Here is a 23,084-nt window from a genome sequence, read left to right as displayed (position 1 = left end):
TAGCTTCAGGATAGACCTACAGCTGAGAGTTGAAATTGTAAATGCAAAAAACGACTTTCCTTACATTACTTTATTATTCATCTGTCAACTAATTGAATTAATCTGTTTATGTAGAAACTAAATTATGCTGTGAATTATCAAATTGGCTTAAAAAATAATTACATTTAAAATTAAATTAAGAAATTAATTGTTCTTCAAAATAAATTATGCATTAAATTGCCAAGTAAGTTTACATGAGTAATTGTGTTACCGATTAAATTGACCGTAGATTGCAGCTGAACTATATTAAGCCAAAATCTTTCAATTTCATTTGTAAAATAATTGAAAGATTTCTTGCTCCACTTGATGCGGCATATGCATTTAGCTACTTTATTGTATCATGTAAATAATATATTTATATCAAATACACAAATTTACCCTAGGACACTTATGTATTCGCCTCATCTAACTTTCGCGTTTTCGCGGAGTCATCCTCTCGCGAAAATTTCATGAGCGAAACTAAACTATCATAGCGAAAACGCGAATTAAATAGCTTTGTTCATTGATAGTCCAAAAAACAAATGGCAGCAAGCAATCAAATTGCATTATCGATCTCACCCACACCATTCTACCTGCGGTTCACAATTACAAACTAGTCTCAAATTGAAATTTTTTTTCTTATCGGTGAACTGAACCTGGGGAATCTAATTATGGTTGTTCCACTGCATAATTTTATTTTAACATCACTATATTTTTGTGTTCATCAGAGCTTTGAAATTAAGTTGCAGCAAAATTTTACTCTGTATCCTACTCATGAAACTAAATACTAGCGAAATATAAGTGTCCTAGGGTGAATACCTATTTCATATATAGTATACAATATGCATATATTGAGCATTACATAGGCCTACATTATGTTATTCGTGCACATTTATATTTTCACTAGCTGCATTACCCGCCTGCAGTAACAGATTCACGTGCAGCATAAGGTTTATTGAGAGTTGGCTTTCATACTGTAAAACAACTCCAAATATGCAGTTACATCTCCCTCTCTCCATCTCTCCCTCTTTCCCCTCTCTCCGTCTCTCCCTCTTTCTCCTATTTCATATATAGTATACAATATGTATATATTGAGCATTACATAGGCCTAAATTATGTTATTCGTGCACATTTATATTTTCACTAGCTGCATTACCCGCCTACAGTAACAGATTCACGTGCAGCATAAGGTTTATTGAGAGTTGGCTTTCATACTGTAAAACAACTCCAAATATGCAGTTACATCTCCCTCTCTCCATCTCTCCCTCTTTCCCCTCTCTCCGTCTCTCCCTCTTTCTCCTATTTCATATATAGTATACAATATGTATATATTGAGCATTACATAGGCCTAAATTATGTTATTCGTGCACATTTATATTTTCACTAGCTGCATTACCCGCCTACAGTAACAGATTCACGTGCAGCATAAGGTTTATTGAGAGTTGGCTTTCATACTGTAAAACAACTCCAAATATGCAGTTACATCTCCCTCTCTCCATCTCTCCCTCTTTCCCCTCTCTCCGTCTCTCCCTCTCCTCTCCCTCTCCACACGAGCTTGATGGATTTATCAGGCAATAGATGTTGTTATATACATGTAGGTACAAATACGCTCCATGACGTTGAGCCATAACATCATGGAGAATAGTTAGATAAGTAGTTGGCTCTTATTAGTAAGTTCGCTCAAATTATCCATTAGAAATACGCTAGGCTAATAGCAAGTGGCAGGCAACTACATTACCTCTCATTTTTAATACCCGTGAAATGCCGAGCATTTTGCTAGTATTATGATAAGAGCAATCGAATGCTAAGGACTGTATAGCTCAGTGGTTAACTGCATGGTTTGAAACTTGCGGTTGCAAACTCTAACGTTACTCATATGTAAATACAACAAAGCTGACTAGAATTAATGCATGTTGAAACGATTGTTGTCTAAAGTTGACATGAGAACGGAAAGATGCTGGTATGTTGAGGGGGTTAACAACCATATCCTCTTGAGTCCCAGAGCAGAGAAGCCAAAATTACTAGCACTTAACTCATGGGAGTTTTAAGCCTGGTTTCCATATGACAGCGCAAGGCGCGCAACAAGGCGCACGACGTTGTGCGTAGGCCAGCTGTGATATGGAAACACCAACGCACGATGATCGCACGACATGCGTACGCTAATCGCAAGGATCCGACAGAATGGATCCTTGCGACGGGTGCGCGCGATGATGTATCCCACAATACACCGCTGGACCTTTTCAACCTATCCCACAATTCAAACAGAGAGCTGGTTTTCGAAGAAATTGGTCTCCCGTACGAAAGAGTAAGTCTGGTTTTCCTATGACAGCGCAAAGTCGCAACGGAAGGCTGTTTTCCGAAGAAATCAGTCTCTCTACGAAAAAGTAAGAAAATTACCCACCCTGTCCAATGCAAACATGGCGCCTACGCACGCTATGGCCACACTGCGTCGCAGCCCAAGAAATGCATTGCGCATGATCACTGGGCCGGGCACGATCATTGCGCTGTCATATGGAAACCAGGCTTTATGCAACTACAACCTGCAGCTCAATTTGTGTTTTCTTACAACGAAATACACCTACCCTCAGCTTTGGATACTGATAACAGACACTCCTTTTTAACTACCTTACTAAGGCTTTTGTCTTTTCTGTTACCACTGAGTTTGTGATCAAATTCACTGAATATCAGGTAAGGCTAACCACTGTGAATGCCTGAGCTAGTGTGTAAAATCCTCTGTACATTATGTAAAATCTCATCCATGAAGAGCACATAACTCTTTAGATGGTGTGAAATATCAATGTGAGAATGACCATTTTACAGGAAGTTGTTTTTCCTCTCCTTTGCAACCATGCATATAAAGACAACTCATAGAAATGAGACTTCTGGTTGTTACAGAGACGATAAATCCTGGGTGACACATAGTAAAGAAGCTTTATTTATGATATACAGTACAAAGGCGCTGTTACATTAAAATATGTAGAAAAAACTCTTCATCATATACAATGCTTCATAACTGAACTTTGTAAAAAAAAGCAAAAGATCTTGAAAAAATAGCATTCTTTGTGCTGTTTGAATAAATGAAGTGGTAAATTTTTTTTTATTAAAAATGCTTAAAAAAAAATATTGATTTGTTTTTGACATTGATTGTCTATCAAAATGTACATTAGTCCCAAATAGTTGGTCCTGGGAGAGTTCTATGACTTGAATAAGATTCCTGAACTGGCAAGAAAGTAAGAACAAAATCAATGAAGAGTTTTGTTCCAAACCCAAACCCCAGCCGTGCACAGTAGAATTATCTAACTAAAATAAACTCTCAACAGCTGGCCACGCATGAGTGCAGCAACAGAGCTAATCCAACTTGTGATATAGGACTAATTTAGTTAGTGAAATCTATAGCATCGCACAAACCATTTTTCGCTTTGGTGGCTCTGGTGGCACTAAGGTCGCGCGTATTGCTTCATCAAACACATTCTTTATTCCCTCCTGCAAACAAAGAACTACAATTGCAGCATGACCAATCAGAGCAATTAAACTGGTTGCTAGGCAACTGAAAGAGGGACAGATAAAAAACTGCGTCTCAATCATGTGACAGGGGAATATTCAGAAAAATCAAATGAGACACAACCACTGGTCAATTGTTTCAAGGACTCAGATGCTGAACTGCCCCCTTTAATTTAAATCGAGTTGACCGCCACTATAGGAAAAGAGCTAAAAATACAGTACCACCCTTTAATTGAACGCCACCTCTATTTGACCGCCACTTTGACATTCTTTGATCTTTACAAACCTCTAATAGAAGATGATCAGTAGAGAAGTGTTCACAAAATCATACTAAAAATGACTCATCTACACCAATAACAATTAGTTCTTTTCCTGTTTCTGTTTGCATGAAGGTCCGTTTTCTAATTCCAAAGCTTTCCAGTTTTGTTTCGTTAACTTAGAACTTTTAAAACAACACCATAAACATAATTAGTCACTGTATCAGGCTAATAGTAGTTCATTGTTTAATTAATGCGGTCTTGATACTTTGACGTATGTGAAAAGTGGTTTAGATTTACGATGGCATATAAACGACTATTTTTAGGTTAAAAGTTGTACTTAGTGAGCCAAACTATTACGCATTTGTGCAAAATGCAATGCATACAAGTTTTGTTCTGTTAAAAACTGTTTAGACACTAATATCGACTAGTTCAGCAGAGCAGAAGAACTGAGGTCAGATGACATTGTGTAAGGTATTGGGCAGCCAAAAGAATGTTCGTTTCATCGAAAGCAACAATCAGAATGCAGCAGGCTGAGCAAACGACGCAAATATTTTTTGTTTTAAAAATGTTAATTCTTACTTCTGCCTGTATTATAAGTATGGTTAATTTATGTTACTTGTTCATGAATATATATTTGTAGCATTTGATAGATTAATATTAATATAAAACTTATAAATTTGCAGATTTATAGCATATTATTTGATAGCATCTTTACGGTTATTTTAACTAGGCTTACAATGAATTGAAGCTCATACCTCCTCTTCTATTGTACATAAAATGCCAGTTTTTCCTGCAAACTGTAGCAAAAATATCAATGAATGCAATGAGGTTTTAAGCAACAATGGTTAAATAAAAGTAGAATAAAATAAAAAGATGCCTTCAAATTTAGAATGAAATAAATAATTGAAAGCTCCAACAAATTACGAGAATTGGCACGGGCTATAATATCTTCGCAGGTTAATTGAAAGCAATAGATATCGACTGGTAGAGATAGTTCTTGGATTTCCAATGTATACTTATTCAAAGATCTACGAAAAGTTTGGAGGTAAGTTGGCCAATCTATTGCATCCAAAAAGGTTAGTGTAGCTCCGCCTGAAAGAGAGTGCAAAATATAGGTAGGTGACATTCACTTCGCCTGTAAAAGGGTTACCTAAACTGATTTTCTCAAAAAATTGGAGAAGTTATTTAAAAAATATAACGCCAGCCTCTATTTAAACGCCAGCCTCTATTTGACCGCCACAATATGAAAAATGTTGGAAAATAGAGCGCCATGGTGTTCAATCAGAATTTTAAGGTACTATTATTATTACCCATGCAACACCAGGCATTCAGCTAGTCAGTTTATGAAGATTACAATGAAAGACACAAATTCGTGTTAGAGGTTTTACAGTACCTGAGTAAGAGCGGAACACTCCACAAATTTAACAGCTCTCAACTCCTTAGCCAGCTTCTTACCATGTTCAAAGCTTACTGGTTTCTCAAAAGTGGTCTGTAGTTGTGCAATGGCAGCATTGTCATTTCGAAGGTCACACTGGGTGCCGACCAATAGGAATGGAGTTTGTTGACAATGGTGCAATAACTCAGGAATCCACTACAATCAGTAAGATATGACATAAATTATAGTATGACTAATACATATATTGTATGTTAGATTATATAAGCTTATATGATACGTTACATTATATCCGCCTATATGATATGTTAGATTATATCAGCCTATATGATATGTTAGATTATATCCGCCTATATTGTATGTTAGATTATATAAGCTTATATAATATGTTACATTATATCCGCCCATATGATATGTTAGATTATACCAACTTATATGATATGTTAGATTATATCGGACTATATAATATGTTAGATTATATCAGCCTATATTATATGTTAGATTATATCAGCCTATAAGATATGTAGGATTATATCAGCCTATATGATATGTTAGATCATATCAGCCTATATGATATGTTAGATTATATCAGCTTATATTGTATGTTAGATTATATAAGCTTATATGATATGTTAGATTATATCAGCCAATATGATATGTTAGATTATAGCAGCTTATATGATATGTTAGATTATATCAGCCTATATGATATGTTAGATTATATAAGCTTATATGATATGTTAGATTATATCAGCTTATATTGTATGTTAGATTATATAAGCTTATATGATATGTTAGATTATATCAGCCAATATGATATGTTAGATTATAGCAGCTTATATATGTTAGATTATATCAGCCTATATGATATGTTAGATTATATAAGCTTATATGATATGTTAGATTACATCAGCCTATATGATATGTTAGATTATATCAGCTTATATGATATGTTAGATTATATCAGCCTATATGATATGTTAGATTAAATCAGCCTGTATGATATGTTAGATTATATCAGCATATATGATATGTTAGATTATATAAGCTCATATGATATGTTACAATATATCAGCCTATATGTTATGTTAGATTATATCAGCCTATATGATATGTTAGATTATATCAGCCTATAAGATATCTTAGATTACATCAGCCTATATTATATGTTAGATTAAAAGTCTATATAATATGTTAGATTATATCAGCCTATGTGATATGTTAGATTATATCAGCCTATAAGATATGTTAGATTATATCAGCCTATATGAAATGTTACATTATATCAGCCTCTGTGATATGTTAGACTATACCAACCAATATGATATGTTAGATTATACCAACCAATATAATATGTTAGATTTTATTAGCCTATATGATATGTTAAATTATACCAGCCTATATGATACATTAGATAACATGAGGTATACATATCATGAGTGAATATACCAGCATATTAATTATATCACAATCACGACAAAATACTTTACCTTTTCTTTGACATTTTCAAAGGATGAAGGCAAAACCACACTGAAGCAAACCAGAAACACATTTGTTTGTGGATAGGCAAGTGGGCGGAGTCTATCATAGTCTTCGGATCCCGCAGTATCGAAAAGGTCCAACAAGTAGGATTCATTGTTGAATGTAACTGTCTTTGCACAGCTGTCGAAGATCTGATTCAGATATAGAAAAATAGTAGAAATAACTAGAGACTGAAAATTTTCATGTATCTTATTGTTTGGAAATGCATGCGATTTTCATGCATTTTCAAACAATCTTATGGTTTTGGCCCAACCTAATTTAACCAACGAGTCACACATTGAGCAACTCAATTCTATTGCAATTATGATGATTTTAAACAATGATTTTCCAACATTGATATTATTCATGAGCATACTTTCTCACTTATTGTAGCTACGCATAAGTACACGATTTCTCACTTACCGTAGGTATGTATTTATCATAGAATTCATTGGTTGTGTATGATATAAGGAGACTAGTCTTGCCTACTGCTCCATCTCCAACAACCACACATTTTATTCTTTGCATATTCTAGTGATCTCTGTCAAAGATAGATAACAAAAGATAAAACTGCGCATGCCTGAAGAGCCACACCAAGGTTTTTCGATATACAGTACATGTCTTTTGTGTCTTTTACATGTAAGAGATGTTTATTTTAGATGTTTATTTCAGGTGCATTTAATAAATTTCCAGAACTTTTGTTGAAGTTACTGTTTTATTAAGGTAACTAAGACAAGAACAGAAAAACTTTCAGATAGTGACCTAAACATGTGGATCACCCTCAAAATTCCATTTTAATTTATACTAAATCTCTGCCTCCCTCTCCTACCCTTTCTCCAAGTAGTATCTTAGACCCTCTTGTTTTAGTTTGCTAAGTACATGACTTCTGTTGGTCTGAATAGCCACAACGTTCATAAAAAAACCTTTCCTTTCAGTGTATCCTTGGTCTTCAGAAATACCGTAAAACCTCTAATTAAACGCCACCTTTATTTGAACCCCGTCTCTAATTGATCGCCCTATGAGGGAAGAGTTAAAAACTAGAGCGCCACCCTTTAATTGAGCGTCACCTCCATTTGACCACCACTTTGAGCTTTACGAACCCATAATAGCAAGTGATCAGAAGAAAAGTGTACACAAAATCGTAGTAACAATGAATCATTTACATCAATAACAATCAATTCTCACGTTGTCCAATTCCAAGGCTTTTTGTTTTTTCTTCGTTAAAACTTTGAAAGCAACACCATAAAAATAATTAGTAACTGTATCAGGCTAATAATAGTTCAATGTTTAATGCAGTCTTGATACTTCAAAGTACATGTACATGTATATGAAAAACGATTAACATTCACGATGGTACAAGAATGACTAGTTTTAGGATCAAGGTTGCATTTAGCAAGCAAAACCTTTAAAGCTTGACTTGCAACAAAATTCACATTACAATTATTTGGTATTGAAAGATTCACCATGTCTTACTCTGCTGTGTTGTAGGTGCCAAATACAGTCAAACATGGATAACTCGGCCACGGATATTTCAAACACATTTTTAACTCGAACGGATTCTTTGGTCCGTTCCTACGCAATGATAAATTGCTTTAAATAACTCAAACTTAACACGGTTAACTCAAACAGTTTTTTGCCGAAGGAACAAACTTTGGTTTGTTTTAATCCGAAGGAATTTACATTAATCGCGGAGTTACGACTAATCTGCCTTCCTAGCGAGTAAAGTGCTTCCTATAGGTATATAGTGTACATATATTTCCCCCAGACCGTATAATGGAACCGATTAGGAGACTGTATAAAACCTGATTAATGGGGTCGCTAACACGTCAGCTAAGTTACGGCCAAACTAAAAACGTTAAAAAGTATTAGCGATAAAAATTTAATAAAGATTGACACAACATGCAAAATGCATATTGTAAGAATGATTGTATGTGGATATATAAGGATAACACACCTTTTCACAGACTACACTCGATAGGTTTTTTAAATGAAACAACTACTCAGATGTGAAGCATGCGTTTTTGGATTAGTCGTAAATGTTTACTCGTGTGAAGTTTTAAAAACTATCCGAAAATTTAGATATTTTTCTGTCAGCTAAGATTTGTTTGTAGTTTTAGGTGATGTGACTGCCAAGATGTTTTAAGATTAAAATTGGCAGAATTGACTCCTGTTAAAACGCTCAGAAGAAAAAGATGGACTTTTTTTCTGAGTGTTTCGACGACGATCAAGTTTTGCCAATTTTAATCTGAAAACCTCATGGCAGTACATCACCTAAAACAACAAACAAATCTCAAGTAATAGAAAAACATCTTTACTTCCTGATAAATACTTTTGAAACTTTACATGAGGGGCCCTATAACTTGTAACAAGCAATCTATGATTTTGCTTTATACATAGTACATAGTTTGTATATGTACATGTATCTTCTGTTAAATGCATACACTTGTTACAGTGCTCTGATAACTTGAACGCTTTGATAACTCAAACACTTTCGCTCGGTCCCGTGAAGTTTGAGTTATCCATGTTTGACTGTATGTGGAAATTTGATTACAAGCTCTTAAAAGCTCAAAAACACAGTTGATTGCAGCCATCACGAAACTGCCGTAGATCAGAACCAGTTTATTTTTTTGACATAGTCATTACATTTGGTTATTGTTTTGTCACAAGATGTTCTCTACTGTTTGATACATGTGCATCAGTTTTACTATAACTGTAGAAACGGATGGTTTTCACTACGCTGAATTTGTGTCTATGGTTTACACTGTTCTCAAAATCTGTTGTTTTATTTTTATTTTTCAATTTAAAGTAAAAGGGATGTCGATACGATGCATGCTAGTTCATCTAAGTGTCATTTGTTAGTCAACACTGTTGTACACTTTCTGTTTGTAATATTTTTTGTTATTATTGTAGTTCCCCGTAAGTGGACTTTTCATAGAATAAAGCATTAAAATGCTAACAATTACTAAACTACTAAGAATCTAATCTTCATCTAAACTAAACCTTTAACAAGGAAGCATAATTATCGCAAAAACTACCGTAGTTCACCGTCGTAAATCATTTTTGCCATAAAACGCGACGTGGTTCTTCAAACCAACTTATTTCTTCCTAAAGAGCAGAATATATTGATATAAAATGATATTACTTTAGCATATCGCTGCAAAAACATAAGTTTGTTCTCATAAATCAAGACACGGAAGTTTGTTAACCCGAAATCTCTGGCTTCCGTCGTATTCAGGAGGATCGGGTTAGAACTGCCCTATACTCCGCAAGAGCTCAATTACCGGAGACAGCAATCTGTCTCGACGTTGTAGACGTAAAAGCGACTGACAATTCGCCATGCGAGCCAAATCTGACAACTAGAGTTGCCCCGATTTCAATATCGGAATCGGTATCGGTGTCGATATGGGTGTTAAGGTGCGTTTACACCAGGCCGATTTGTCGGAGTTGTTTCAACTCCGACAAAATCGGCCTGGTGTAAAAGGCAAATCGGTTGTAAAAACTGTATCGTCTCCGTCAAAGACACAAAATCGGTGAAATGCTACATACTATGTTGGTCCGATTTTGACGGCCGTCCTTGTCGGAGTGAAACAATAAATTGACCAATCATATCTCGTAAAATTGCAAAACTTCGCAATTGCGCGGGTAATATCATTAGCAATCGTAGCAATCATAAAACATGGCTGTTTATTCCGTTGTTCCTAAAGATCAGTTAAAATTAGCATTGAAAACACTGAGCTCTGAGCAGTTAATCACAGAGTTACAGCCACGGTTCTACATATGGAACCATACGCATCCGGAGCATTTTTCACGGGCTCAAGGACAGTATGTGGATTTAGCCAAGTCGCTGAACAGTACAGGTTAGTAGGTCTAGCAATAGTGCGCAGTGTAGTGTTATCTATTGTGTAAACAGCTGATCTAGCAAAGGTAGTAAACATGTAGTAATTAAAAATTATTAATGTTTATGTTAATAGTTTGTTTATTACAACAAATTTAATAATGATCGCTTTTATTTGAACCCTCGTCAAACTGCAACCTATTTTCATCAATGCTGATGGTTTTATTAGAGATCACTCTCGTTGGTTTACCTACACAAGAATTCAATGTGTTAATTATTTATTTAGTTTTTTGTCTCATTTTAGTTCAATCTGAATCGGTATCGGCCGATCTTTTCTTAAAAAATCGGAAACTTCAGATACTTTTTGCAGATCAACTATCTAGCAGAAAACCGTATTTTAGCCTGCTGCACTAATCAAAAATCATCAGCTGCAAGTTCCTTATTTTCACCTAATGAATTCCAAGCCTGTCACACAATCTATTTCATGTCTATAGCCTGACAAACGTTAACACAGCTTAGGAATCTTTTGGCTTTAGACAGGACGTAATCAACAAGTGCGGTATTTCCCAATTACAGCGATATGATTTGTTGCAGCCAATCACGAACAAGAGACCAATGATGGAAACAAGAACGCGTGCGTGCGGTGTAACATTTCTATGTACTAGCATTACGAAAGTAATTTGAGCAGTCAATGCATAAAGTTACTTACGTATCTCTCTTGATCCTGATGATATGATGTATCGTTTGTGTCGCATAAAATAACCTGAGTGGCTTATCGGTATTTAGCCTGTCCTCCATCATCTGTTGCAAGTGAATCCTTCTTCAGTACGACTGGCTACATCGCCAGTGATGAAAGATGAGGATGTCTCACTGAGATAATTGAATCACTAACGGTAATTTAGATAAACGTTTATTTGCTCTAAACTTGTACCGATGCATCAGTTCGTTCAGCAGTAGAAGACAGACTTCACTATCACAGAGAAAGATGTACCACTAACAGTAATTACCATTATTAATAGCAGATTACAAGAAACATGGACTGTTTTGTTACTAGATGCACGGTATGTTAGTATGTGAATTTAATATACATGTATATCTTTTTCCATAAATACAAACAAATAAATGCATCAATATTTATATTTTCTTTGCATTATATTTGTGTAATAAAATTAACAATTATCTATGCAACACAAAAGATCTGAATCGGTATCTGAATCGGATTATTTTTCTATAAGAATCGGTATATCGGATCGGTATCTGAATCGGCTGGTGAAGTTAGAATCGGGGCATCTCTACTGACAACGTTACACACGCAATGACACCGTATACTTACCTATTATAAATGATGTAGGTATGTACGTTTTTGTATGTCGAAGTTCTTCAATCGACGATTGAATAAGTTGAAAGATAAAAGCCAAATTTTATGTTTATATGATATTGTAAAAGAATTTGCCGGCCTTTACTTGGCACGGTTTAGACTATTTCATTCAGAAATAAATTGCCTGTGATTTTGTTCAATTTTTTGTATTAGAGAAGGAAATCCACTAGCCGAGGAGCGAACGGCAATTTGCCCTGCTCAACTAAGTGAGCGCGCTCCTTTATATGAAGACCTCAACGGAAGAATGATCAATGTCACATTTTATCAAAATACTAGATTTATCTTCTCTTGAATAGTTCTGGCCACAAAGTTTAGTCTCTGAGACCAAGTTTCAACAAAAATGATCAAAGTCCAGAGGTATTCCTGCTTAAAATAAACCAGCTCTTTGCAAAAATGACCAATGTCCAAGGGCTACACAGCAACAACGATCATTTTCCAGTCATGTGATTACTTTCAGCCAATAGCAACGGGTACTTATTTTGGAATTTCCAACTTATAACGATCGTTTTTTTCCATAGATATAAACCCCAGATATGCGAATAATCAAAACAAGTGAGGCCCATAATTAGCATGACGCAACGTCATGGCGATGCGTAAAGCGAATCAGCTGATCTATTAACTATGGCGCTATGGCGCCTTACAGTGTATGGCGCCTTACAGTGTATGGCGCCTTACAGTGCCTCGCGTTGCGCGTTCACAACTCGAGTTGTGAACACGCAACACGACTTTTCAAAAGTAAGGTGCAATATATTGGTATTACGGTAGAATAACCGTAGATCTGGTTATATTAACAATGGTATATCAATAGGCACCCGTTAGCTAATAGAAATTAAACTATGTATATACTGTAAAACTAGAGCTAATAGCGAATTATTAGAATTATACTGTGCCGAGTTTGCAACTCGAGTTGTACAACTCGAGTTGCACAACTCGAGTTCATCCAAACCCAAGCCGAGTTCTTTCAACAGCAACTCGAGTTCAACAACTCGGCTTGAGAACATCTCATCATTTTATTTTCTCTAGCAATATTTTCTATATATGGAATTTATTTTGGTGCATCATTAAACGCCGTTGAAATAATTTCTATGTTCATTTTCGGTGTTCATTCAGTTTCTTGTCAGATTCTAGAGAGATGACTCTTTTTTTCTTGACAAAGAAGTTGCCCGGCTGGCTGCGAATTTCTTTTTCCCAAACAGGTTTACATACGGCAGTAAAATTTTGGCTCATGATTGGCTTTAGTAATTGAGTTTTAGTAACCAAAACTTACATCATCACATTAGAAATCAATAGTTTCAATTAGAAAGGAACACAAAATTCTAAATAACGTAGCAAAACTGATGTTATCATTCAAAAAGTGCTGTTAAAACGTAAGAGGCGCTCACTTAAAACTCATTAATTTAAGCCATTTTGAATACAGTTTTGGAATTTTGTGTTCCTCTCTAATTATAACTATTGACTTTCATTGTAATGATGTAGGTTTTGATTACTAAAACTCAATTACTAAAGCCAATCATGAGCCAAATTTTACTGCCGTATGTAAACCTGTTTAGGAAAAAAATTTCGCTGCTCGGCTCTCATATAGATTGTTTTTTAGTTTGCTTTTTACATTCTACAATTGTTTTTGTCTCTTTAAATTTATAGAAATGAATATGCGCAAATCTCGCCAATATATATAATTTAAATATGTATACATATTTAAATTATTATTATTAAATTTCTGTAAATGAGACACCCCAATTACTCACTTTGCTTTCTTTACGAACCCGTGTTAGTTTTGCGTAACACAACTCGAGTTCATCAAAAACCCAGGCCGAGTTGTACAACGCGGCAACTTGAGTTGTACAACTCGAGTTGTGAACACGCAAGGCGAGGCACTGTAAGGCGCCATAATTAACTCCTATTGACTTAGCACTAAAAGCTGCTAAATTTTTCCATAGTTTGTGCATGTGAGAATGGATATTTTATTGATAATATATAAAACTGACTTTGGATGAGAAAGGCAAGAATCTTAGACACATGGTAATGGATAATACCAATGATTTAGAAGCTTCTATATCATTTATAATACAAAGAGTGACCAAATAGAAACTAAACTAGTAATGAACTAATGAATCAAATGAGATTTAGAAGCAGTAAAGCTGGACCACTGTATTAAACACCCATTAGACATGACTGAAAATAAATAGACGAGATAGCTTTTGTCTAAGGTTGGTTGAACTAGATTCCTGCTTTGAAGCGGCATAGTGTATTCTGATTTTAATATAGCGATTTACTATAGTTTGGAGTAGATTGGTGGCATGCACTGTGCATGCACTGTGCATGCACTGTGCATGAGACAATAATTCTCCTAGACATCCATCCACCGATGTAAGCTCTATATTGTTAAAGGTTGACTTGCAACAAAATTCACATTACAGTTATTTGATATGAAAAGATTCACCATGTCTTACTCTGTTGTGTTGTAGGTGCAAAATATGTGGAAAGGTGATTACAAGCTCTTAAAAGCTCAAAAACAAACAGAAAATCGCAGCCACACGAGACCGCCATAGTTTGGATTCTCTTTCCAAAACGGCTCAAATGTGACGTAGCTGTGAGAGATGGTTTCTGTTTACACTTTCATGCAACCTTATTCGTCGAAATATTTTCACAAATACACTTCACGCATTCAATAAAACTATGTCTATTGTTCTTACGCGTCTGTTTTATCGTCATCGTAATGTTGTCACTTTTAGCAGTGATATCCTATAACTTACCTTAAATATTTGTTTAATTTTTAGCCTTAGCTTGAAGGAGTACATATCATTGTCTGATAATCATGACGAGCCTGTTGGTCACTTGTGATAATCGAAAAGTGCTGCAGAAATTATTTGCGAAGTGTTGGGTCACATGATCAGATTACGACTTGCCCATTGAACTAAAAACCCCTGGAAAGGCAAAGGTCATTCGCGAGTACGGAAATTCGGCCGAGGCCATGTTCAGTTAGTGTTGGAGTTAATTTCATTGTGTTCAATGTGAGAAAGAAATCTAATTTCAGATTTAACAGCTATGGAAGATCACGAATACACCGCTAAATCAAAGGAACAGACTACTGAGATTACTACTAATAATTTATGGAAGAGACAGAAGGGAGTAGGCGCGCAGTGCTATTGCTATTCCATGAATTGCAAAAACCGCAGGAATGGACTTTCAAAGGAAAGGGCATGACATTTTACAAGTGAGTCACCTCTACTACTAGTTCTATTACTATTGCTAAAGTCTATGACTACTACTAGTTGTGCTACTACTAATTAGTAGTACTACACTAATCACTGGGTGAGTGAGAGTCGATCAGTGTCACTACTGAGTGTACGAGTTTGACTGTATGTTTTTAGTGAATAGATAAATTTATAAGCTAGTGAGTGAAATTTTGCATCCTTTAGAACGAAGGTTTTTTATTATTTAAATTTGGAATTTTTTATTATATTAATATTTTGGAGCTACAAACCATTAGGTTATTTCTAAATATTTATATTTGAAAAAAATGTTTGTAGTACCTGTAATATTATTTATTGTTGTACCTGGATATAGCTAGCAATAAGGAGATAAGAGTAATAATACTATTGTTATTATTACTGTTGCTAACTAACTACTACAGTTTCATTTTAACTTTTAGATTTCCGAACAAGCAACTGAGAACTCTCGTTATTTACAATGGTATCGCAACCGCAGAAGAGTGAATAAGCCTGATCCTTAGGCACTTATTTGCAACGGACATTTCAATGATCCACGTTTTGACAGAACAGGTTAAAATTTTCGACTGAAGTCATTTAAAAGTAATATTTTTCAATTTTCAATGGTGCTTTTCAATGATTGAATTCAAAACAATATTGTCAAGCACAGTGCTGCAAGGTTGTTCAACTTAAAGTAGATATATCTAAAAAAATGTAGAAACCTCAAACAGCACGCAAAACAGTGACAGCTGCCACAGCAAGTGCTTATGAATATGTTTGCAGCTTAGAAGATGTTGATGTGAATGTCTCTAGTAATGCTTCTGTGGCAATGGTTAGTACATCTTTGCAGTATTTCTGCAATTCGTTTGTTGTCATCTCTATTGAAATAATCTCATGGATGCAATCCAGTTTTGATTCATGCTTGATTAAGAAATTTCCATTAAGCTTTATGCCTAAGATGGGTGTGAATGACTTCCAGGGAAAATTTTCATTTTACATAGCGATATGGTAGCATTTTGATCTGTTTTATTCTCGCTTATTTTATTAGTTTATTGTTGTATCTTAAGAGTACTACGTTTATGTGAATAAGACATTCATTTTTGTTGATTTTATGTAATTGTTATAATTGATGCTTTTGTTTAGATGGTTGGAACAATAATCCTACTGTTACTCAGTTTAAGGCTATCTTGTGCAAACTTATCAGCAAATGTGGTGCAAAATCAGATGCTGGTAAAACAGGTAATGTTACTGCTCAAACGAGATTCTCATCATACAGGCTACTCCAGAAGTCGATCAGTTTGTGGAGCTCACAATGATTTCAGATGTCAAATTTCTGTTATAGGTAGCAGTATAGTCTATATAGCTGGCTACATTGTGCAAAAGTTAACTTAAGTGCTGTCGTGACATTTGCCGTCAGTTGCTGGTAACCACTAAGTCAAGTATCCAGTACCGATATCTCTATACTTTACTCGAGCTACAAAACCATGGAGGATTGGTGTGTCCATCAGACGGTGTCATCAGGATCCTGCTAGTTGCAGATCGATACTTTCGTAAGACCACATAGCCAGATCCACTCCATTGTGTGGTGTATGTTTTCAGTAGTGTAGGATTTAGTGATGTGCTATGCCTTGGGAAACACCTTACGGACACAGCAGATGGCATATCCAACCACTGTGCTTCATTGATGAGAAACCTCATTCAGTCATTTTATGATCTTCGACAGCATCATTATGCTAAAAATCGTACATTCAAACTGCATGGTGCATCTTTGTGGCATAAGAATACTAAAGCAGTACTTTTTAAAAGCCAGTTACAATGTAATCCCTGTAATATTCATCTGTAGCTGTTGTTGTACTGCTATTTTTAATTTGATTTAGTTCTAAGAAACTCTGATACACCTTGGCTCAATGTTCAGCGGTATACAAATCTTCTTTTACACATTTTCTGTAGCGTGTATGTATAAGTTTAATCATCTAATTACACTAATGCCTGCATTTCTTTATTTGCATTATTTTGATTATCCTCTATTACAAATGTTTTTAATTTCCGTTTAGTTGTTGCAGTAGTTTATTCCATCTTTTACAGATACTGCACTATACAAATCATACATTCATAAGCTATTATCACTTAAATCTTAAAAATGGTTTCTATTTTGGCAGAATATGTTTTGTTTTTATTGAAAGACTTCAGGTGCTAAGTTTCTCCATTATGGTTTATGCATATGTAATATAATTTTTAATATAATGGAGCAGTTGTTATTTGCCTGAATATATCATTTGCTGGGTTTATGCATATGTAATACAACAGTTTGTATGAATAATATGGTCCACTAAAACCTATTTTAAATCCATTTATCATTTATTATATCTTACTCCATATGTTATAAATAGGTTTTCTTTTATCAGGGCACTCTAAACTTTGTGTAGGAGGAGTTTTTGTTAACACCCAGCTGGAAAATAACTATTCAACATGTATGTTTCTCCCATTTTTCACTGTTTGCTTACAAACGGAACTAGTATACGATTAGCTCTCCAATATGGCGCATGCATTACATATCACTATCAATGTAAAAGCCACGTGATTGCCATTCCAGGGGTTTTAAGTTCAATGGACTTGCCAATTATACCAAACCGAAACAAAACTGTAAAGTAGCGAGCATCTATATTTGATACGGGGTCTTCGGTAACACCCGAAGTGTTTGTCATAAACTAGTGCTACGATAAGTTTTATATTGAGCTTTGTATTGGCCTTTCAATTCACGTGAGAACATATGTGACAAGACGATAACCAAATTTCGTGGTGACGTCATCAAAATAAAGAGATTCCAATCTACGGCGGCTTTTCGTTTTTGAGCTTTTAAAAGCTTGTAATCACATTTCCACATATTTGGCACCAACAACACAACAGAGCAAGACATGGAGAATCTTTTGATACCAAATAACTGTAATGTGAATTTTATTGCAAGTCAATCTTTAAGTTTATTGTCCTTTTTCAGTATTGTGATCAAATTATTTTGAATCCTATTCCTCTGCTCTAATCGACCGACTCTCTGCTGTAAAGTTTTGATTCTTCTTTTTAATATTGAAATGCGTGTGACAGCAGGCTGTTTAGGTCTACCACCGCGTCGGCAGCTCGTTGTCGAGGCTGTAGGTGTGTCCTGATTGCTAGAAGCTGCAGGTTGCTCATCATCATGGATAGTAGTATCACCAGGTGTAGTATTTTCAGGGTGAGGTATTATGGTGCTGGCTGCTGTCTGAGATGTTCTTCCACATTGCAGCAGGCTTTCTGTTCCTATGGTTGGTGTCTGCATTTTCACAGCTTTTGGCTGAAGGTAGGTTGGATAAGCTGTAGATATTGTAGGTATTGCATCAGATTTTAGCATTGGTTTTCTTCCAATACCTGGTGGAACCTTGTAGCAGTCTTTCTCAACATGTTCACTGCATAATACAGAGCTTGATGTTGGAATCCAATCCTGTCTTTGCACCGCCTTTATCCAAGCATTACGGGTTTCAGCTCGTTTGGAAAGCGACGAAACGCCAGATCTGGGCATTTCTCAAGATTGCTTGAACATCTATAGGCACAGCACCGCTGCGGCTTGACTTTTTCTTAGCCTAAACATTAACAATACATAAATGTAGTAGAATGAATATCATTACATTACTTGAAATAAGACAAAAAAGGCAATCATGCCAAGCTAGATTACAACCTTATCAGCTGAGAGACAAGTTTGTAATATGTGTTGTTGTAATCAGTCTAGACACTCTTTCTTTTGATAGTCCCAAGCATTCATTCACTTCACTTTCAATTCAGAATTATCATAGAAAGGTATGTTCGTTGTTATGAGAAAATGATAAGACAAGTAAGTTCAGTTGAGTTGGTTTGTTTCCAGTAGTTTCCTACCACGTGAACCAATGATAAAGTACATGTGCAAAGGTTAAGTTTACCAAATATGTAAAATTTGTATTGTGGGTTCACATACCAGGGGTGTTGTAGTCTCCTCTGATGACATTTCACCAAGAATTTGGTCTTATTGTAACATTTATGACTTAAAAACTAGTTGGACAAGCTTGCTTTCACTACTAAACTCATTGCTCAGCTGAAGGCTCCGTTGCAACGATGCACATTACTGCGATGTAACGTCGTGAAAACAACAGCCAATTATAGGCCTCACTTTTGCTCCATTGTAATGATAGCTATTTGCCAATCTAGGGTTTTCTATATCTATGGTTTTTTCTTTCGGGCGTTCGAGCTATTTAGTGTTATTATGGCTTTCTTAAGTACCTGTCAAATTAGAAAACAGAAAATTGCTCATGCTGATTATATCAGATTTTTCTATAAAATTACTCTAAAACAATGAAACACTTTCAATTCTTTTTTAGAGTTTCCAACCTGAAAACGAACATTTTTATGTAAGTTTTTGTATGAGCCGCCCGTGTTAGCAAACAGATCATTACGTATGTTGATGACATTATTGCTAATTCAGATTCAGGTTTTCACAACTACACAGACAATTCAAGTAGCAGCACTGACTTTAATGGTGGTGAAATTAATAGTTGTGTAAGAATAAAGAACAATATTGAGTATCGCTTTAGCTTCATGGCGATCGTAGCTTCACATAGCTTTAAAAATGCAAAACGTGTAGAAACATTTAATTTTTTTCATCGCTCTATTCGTTAACAAGTGTGCAAAAATAAAATGTATAACTAAAATGTTCTAGATAGAGGTTCAAGTTGAAAAAATTTGTATACATATCATGAAGCAACATCTACAAATTTCAGCAAAATGGCTGGCAGTAGGCCGATAGCTAAATTTGTACATGGATGGCAGTGAAAGTGTTAATAACTTGATACAATGAACCGAGGCAGTGGGAGTGAAAGCAAATATCCAAAGAGTACGAACAAGCAAAAAAGAAGTGTGTACAAAAGCATGTAGTGTAATGCAAAACAAAATATTGCAGTTTTTCTAGGACACATTAAAATAAGTTGCTGTTGTAGTATTGTAACATGTTCATTTTTGTTTGGTTGAATTTTGGATGGTAAAAACCCTATGTTTTACTGCAATACGATGTTTAAAATTAGAATATTATAACATTGTAACATTATCATCTAATAAAACATAATGCGTAGAGAGTTGTCAATGATTTCCAAAGAAATCGATCAATGTCTGTGTAGTGGTTTTAACTTAGGCCATGTTGTGCCACCCCAAATTATGTCTACCGCTTCTTTGTTGATCACATTCTCGGGTAACATCCTTATTGACCACCAGCTAAAAGGATTTTGTGATATAAGTTGTAACTGTTTCCAAAAAAAGTTTGTAAACTTTAAAAAGGCTACATCTCAATTTTGAACAATTGTGACATTGATCCTTCTTCCACTAAGATCTTCATATGATAACATCACCCATGCCGGCTAACGGCAAACGGTAAGAATACCGGCTAACAAGGTGAATAAACAGTATCACTAAGTGCATTGGTATGACAACAATTTAAGTGACGATAAGTGATAGCATAGCGAGTAAAACAACGATAAAATAAAAAGGACAACACATACAATAAAATAAGAAATGTAACGTCATGGCCCGGTGTTCACAACACACTCCCCTCCATTAGAGGCATTATCTAATTAAACAACATGGGTGAAGCAACCAGCTGGGCCCACATCTCAAGCTGCTTAACATGGTGTTCAAAGCGGCCATTTTCTTGATCAATACAATGTTTGGCGTCAGTAGCTGGTGTATCCTCTTTCTGGTACTGCTGGCTGCCTTTTGAAACTGGCTCTTTTCTTCCTGAAGTTATCGCGGCATGGCCTGAATACGGGTGACCAACTGGAGGCTGTCCTAATAGAGTGGTCTGGCGGTCTGGACTAGGCTCTCAGGTCATCTGGTCAGTGGCTAGGTGGCCGTATTCTCTCATTGTCTGATAGGCCCCAATTACCGTATCGTTTCGGTTTTTCTAGTATGGGGTGGACGATGATTTAGATCTTCTGTAGCGGTGATGGGGTTTTCCACAGTCTGGAGGACATCGCTGGGTGTTTGAAGTCCTGGTTTGTAGCTAACTCAGTGAAGCTTTCTAGAGGGGAAGGGTTTACTTCCTCTCTAACTTCGCTTTGGGGAGGTGCTGCAGGAGGTCCGGAGTTCTAACCTTCGTGCATGTTTTCTTTTCCGGCATTGGTCTGTAGAGTCGCCTTTCCCATTTTGTCGAGCTTATCAGCTGGACTCATTTGGGAAAGGAACTCCATTAATTCTTCATCAGGTTGCAGGCAGCTTCTTTGTGAGGACCGAGCCCTCCTGGCTCCTTTCAGATTTGGCCCCCTTTGAGGCTCAAGCGTTGCCGGAGCATGGCTAGAACTCCCTGGGCAGGCATGATAAGGTTTCAACCTGGACTCATGTCGAGTCGAGGTTTGGCCTTGTCTTTTCACCACATAGGTGTGGTTGGGCCAGGCGGTTATGACTTGGTAAGGGCCCACGAACTTAGCTTGTAGCTTAGCGTTTGCCCCCTTTCACCGCCGCCTGTTTACCAACCACACCCAATCTCCAGGTGCGAAGAGTGGTGGCTCTTCTTGGTCTGCCTGCCTAGTCTCTATCTGCGCCTCCCTGAGGGCCTCATGCGCTTCTTCCAGCCTCTCCTGTCTTTGCAGCACGTAGTCGCTGGCTGATTGCATTTCCGTGAGAGGGGGGTGACATTCTAACTGGCCAGGTAGACGCAACTCCCTGCCGAACATCATGAAGTTGGCCGTCTTGCCTGTCACGGTGTGGGGGGTGCTTCGATGTGCCCACATGATCTGGGGCCGAAGCTCATCCCATTTCTTCTGGCCTCATTTCAACAAAATGGCCCTCAGAGAGTCACCCAGGCCTCGATTGTTCCTCTCTACAATCTCATTGGCCTGGGAATGGTAAGGAGTAGTCCGTGTCTTGCTCACCTTCCAGAGCTCCTCCGTCAGTTGGCTCTCAAATTGAGCGCCTTGGTCTGTATGGATTTGCTCTGGAGGCACCAGGTAGCAGAACAATCTTTCATCAAGGGCACTGGCCACCACTGTAGATGTGGCCCCGGAATGGCAATTGCATCTTGCCACCGGGTAGTGCTCTCGGGCCAGTGGTCCGGGAGCACTAAGTTCCACTTATTGTCTCTTGGGGTGGTAGGGAGGAGGCCTACCAAGTCGACAGGGACATTCTGCCAGGGTCGGCCAGCGTATAATCGCTACCGGCTTCCTGCAGGCTTAGTCCTTAGGCTTTGTACTAACCTGCGGACAGCGGGTGTCAGTCCGAGCCAGTACCATATAAGCTGGAGGCGGCTTACCGTCCTGCCCACTCCGGACTGGGTCATGGTATGTGTCTGCCAGATAACTGGCTTCCTCAGAGCCGGGGGCACTTGGCACACCACCGGGTTTGACCATGAAGGGCCACTCTGACTTCCAGCACGCCATCCTGCCTGATTCTCAAAGATTCCCTCCTGCGATGCAAGACCCTGGGCTCCTGGCTCCCCAACTCTAACTGTTCCGAAGACACTTCGGTGTGGCTCCAAAATTCTCGATACATTATGGCTACAGCACTCTTGCCCTTGCTTTGCAACCAAGCCAACTGGTTAGTTAGCTAAGCCAATGTTTCGGGTCCCGGGGTGGCCTGGACCGACTTCGAGCTGGCCCGTGCGCCCGTGGGGCAGAGTGCTGGCTTGTATGGCCGGTTGTTTTGCGCGCGGTCCTTGCGACCTCTGCCCAGCTCTTACGTGGTTCTTTGTGGTGACTAGTAGTGCCTCGGGCCATCACCTGCACATATAGCATATATCTTTACATATACATGTACATAACATTTTTAAAGAACGTAATATTTGGATAGACAACCAACATGGTTGTCGACCTCACAGATTTTGCAAAACACAAATGGCGCATGCTATTCGTCACTTTTCACACTGATTTTTACCAGTATTGTTACCAGTGCTCAATTTCAAGGGATCCCAGGATGGCCTCAACCGGTT

At 37.0% G+C, this 23,084-nt stretch overlaps 2 protein-coding genes across 4 annotated transcripts; both read right to left on the bottom strand.

Annotated features, from left to right (window-relative positions):
- Window positions 1–2,930: 2,930 nt before the first annotated feature.
- Window positions 2,931–11,997, bottom strand: LOC137408197 (cdc42 homolog). 3 transcript variants are annotated; one of them, XM_068094602.1, is made up of 5 exons: window positions 11,862–11,997; window positions 7,117–7,234; window positions 6,663–6,845; window positions 5,173–5,370; window positions 2,931–3,501 (listed from the first exon to the last, which is right to left on the bottom strand). In XM_068094602.1, exons 2-5 carry the CDS (start codon window positions 7,219–7,221, stop codon window positions 3,409–3,411), a joined length of 579 nt encoding a protein of 192 aa, XP_067950703.1. In that variant the 5' UTR covers window positions 7,222–7,234; window positions 11,862–11,997; the 3' UTR covers window positions 2,931–3,408. The 3 variants fall into 3 exon arrangements, with proteins under 3 accessions (XP_067950703.1, XP_067950705.1, XP_067950704.1); XM_068094604.1 differs by lacking the exon at window positions 11,862–11,997 and adding an exon at window positions 9,836–9,856; XM_068094603.1 differs by lacking the exon at window positions 11,862–11,997 and adding an exon at window positions 9,729–9,830.
- A 6,083-nt stretch (window positions 11,998–18,080) lies between these two features.
- LOC137408661 (THAP domain-containing protein 3-like) lies at window positions 18,081–18,665 on the bottom strand. The gene has a single exon (XM_068095243.1). The coding sequence runs from the start codon at window positions 18,663–18,665 to the stop codon at window positions 18,081–18,083; it is 585 nt and encodes a 194-aa protein (XP_067951344.1).
- Between the last annotated feature and the right edge of the window lie 4,419 nt (window positions 18,666–23,084).

Source organism: Watersipora subatra, chromosome 11, assembly GCF_963576615.1.
Source record: "Watersipora subatra chromosome 11, tzWatSuba1.1, whole genome shotgun sequence".
In the NCBI taxonomy this organism is placed as follows: domain Eukaryota; kingdom Metazoa; phylum Bryozoa; class Gymnolaemata; order Cheilostomatida; family Watersiporidae; genus Watersipora; species Watersipora subatra.
The sequence above is the reverse complement of the archived record's forward strand: the minus strand, read 5'-3'. Positions and strand labels throughout refer to the sequence as shown.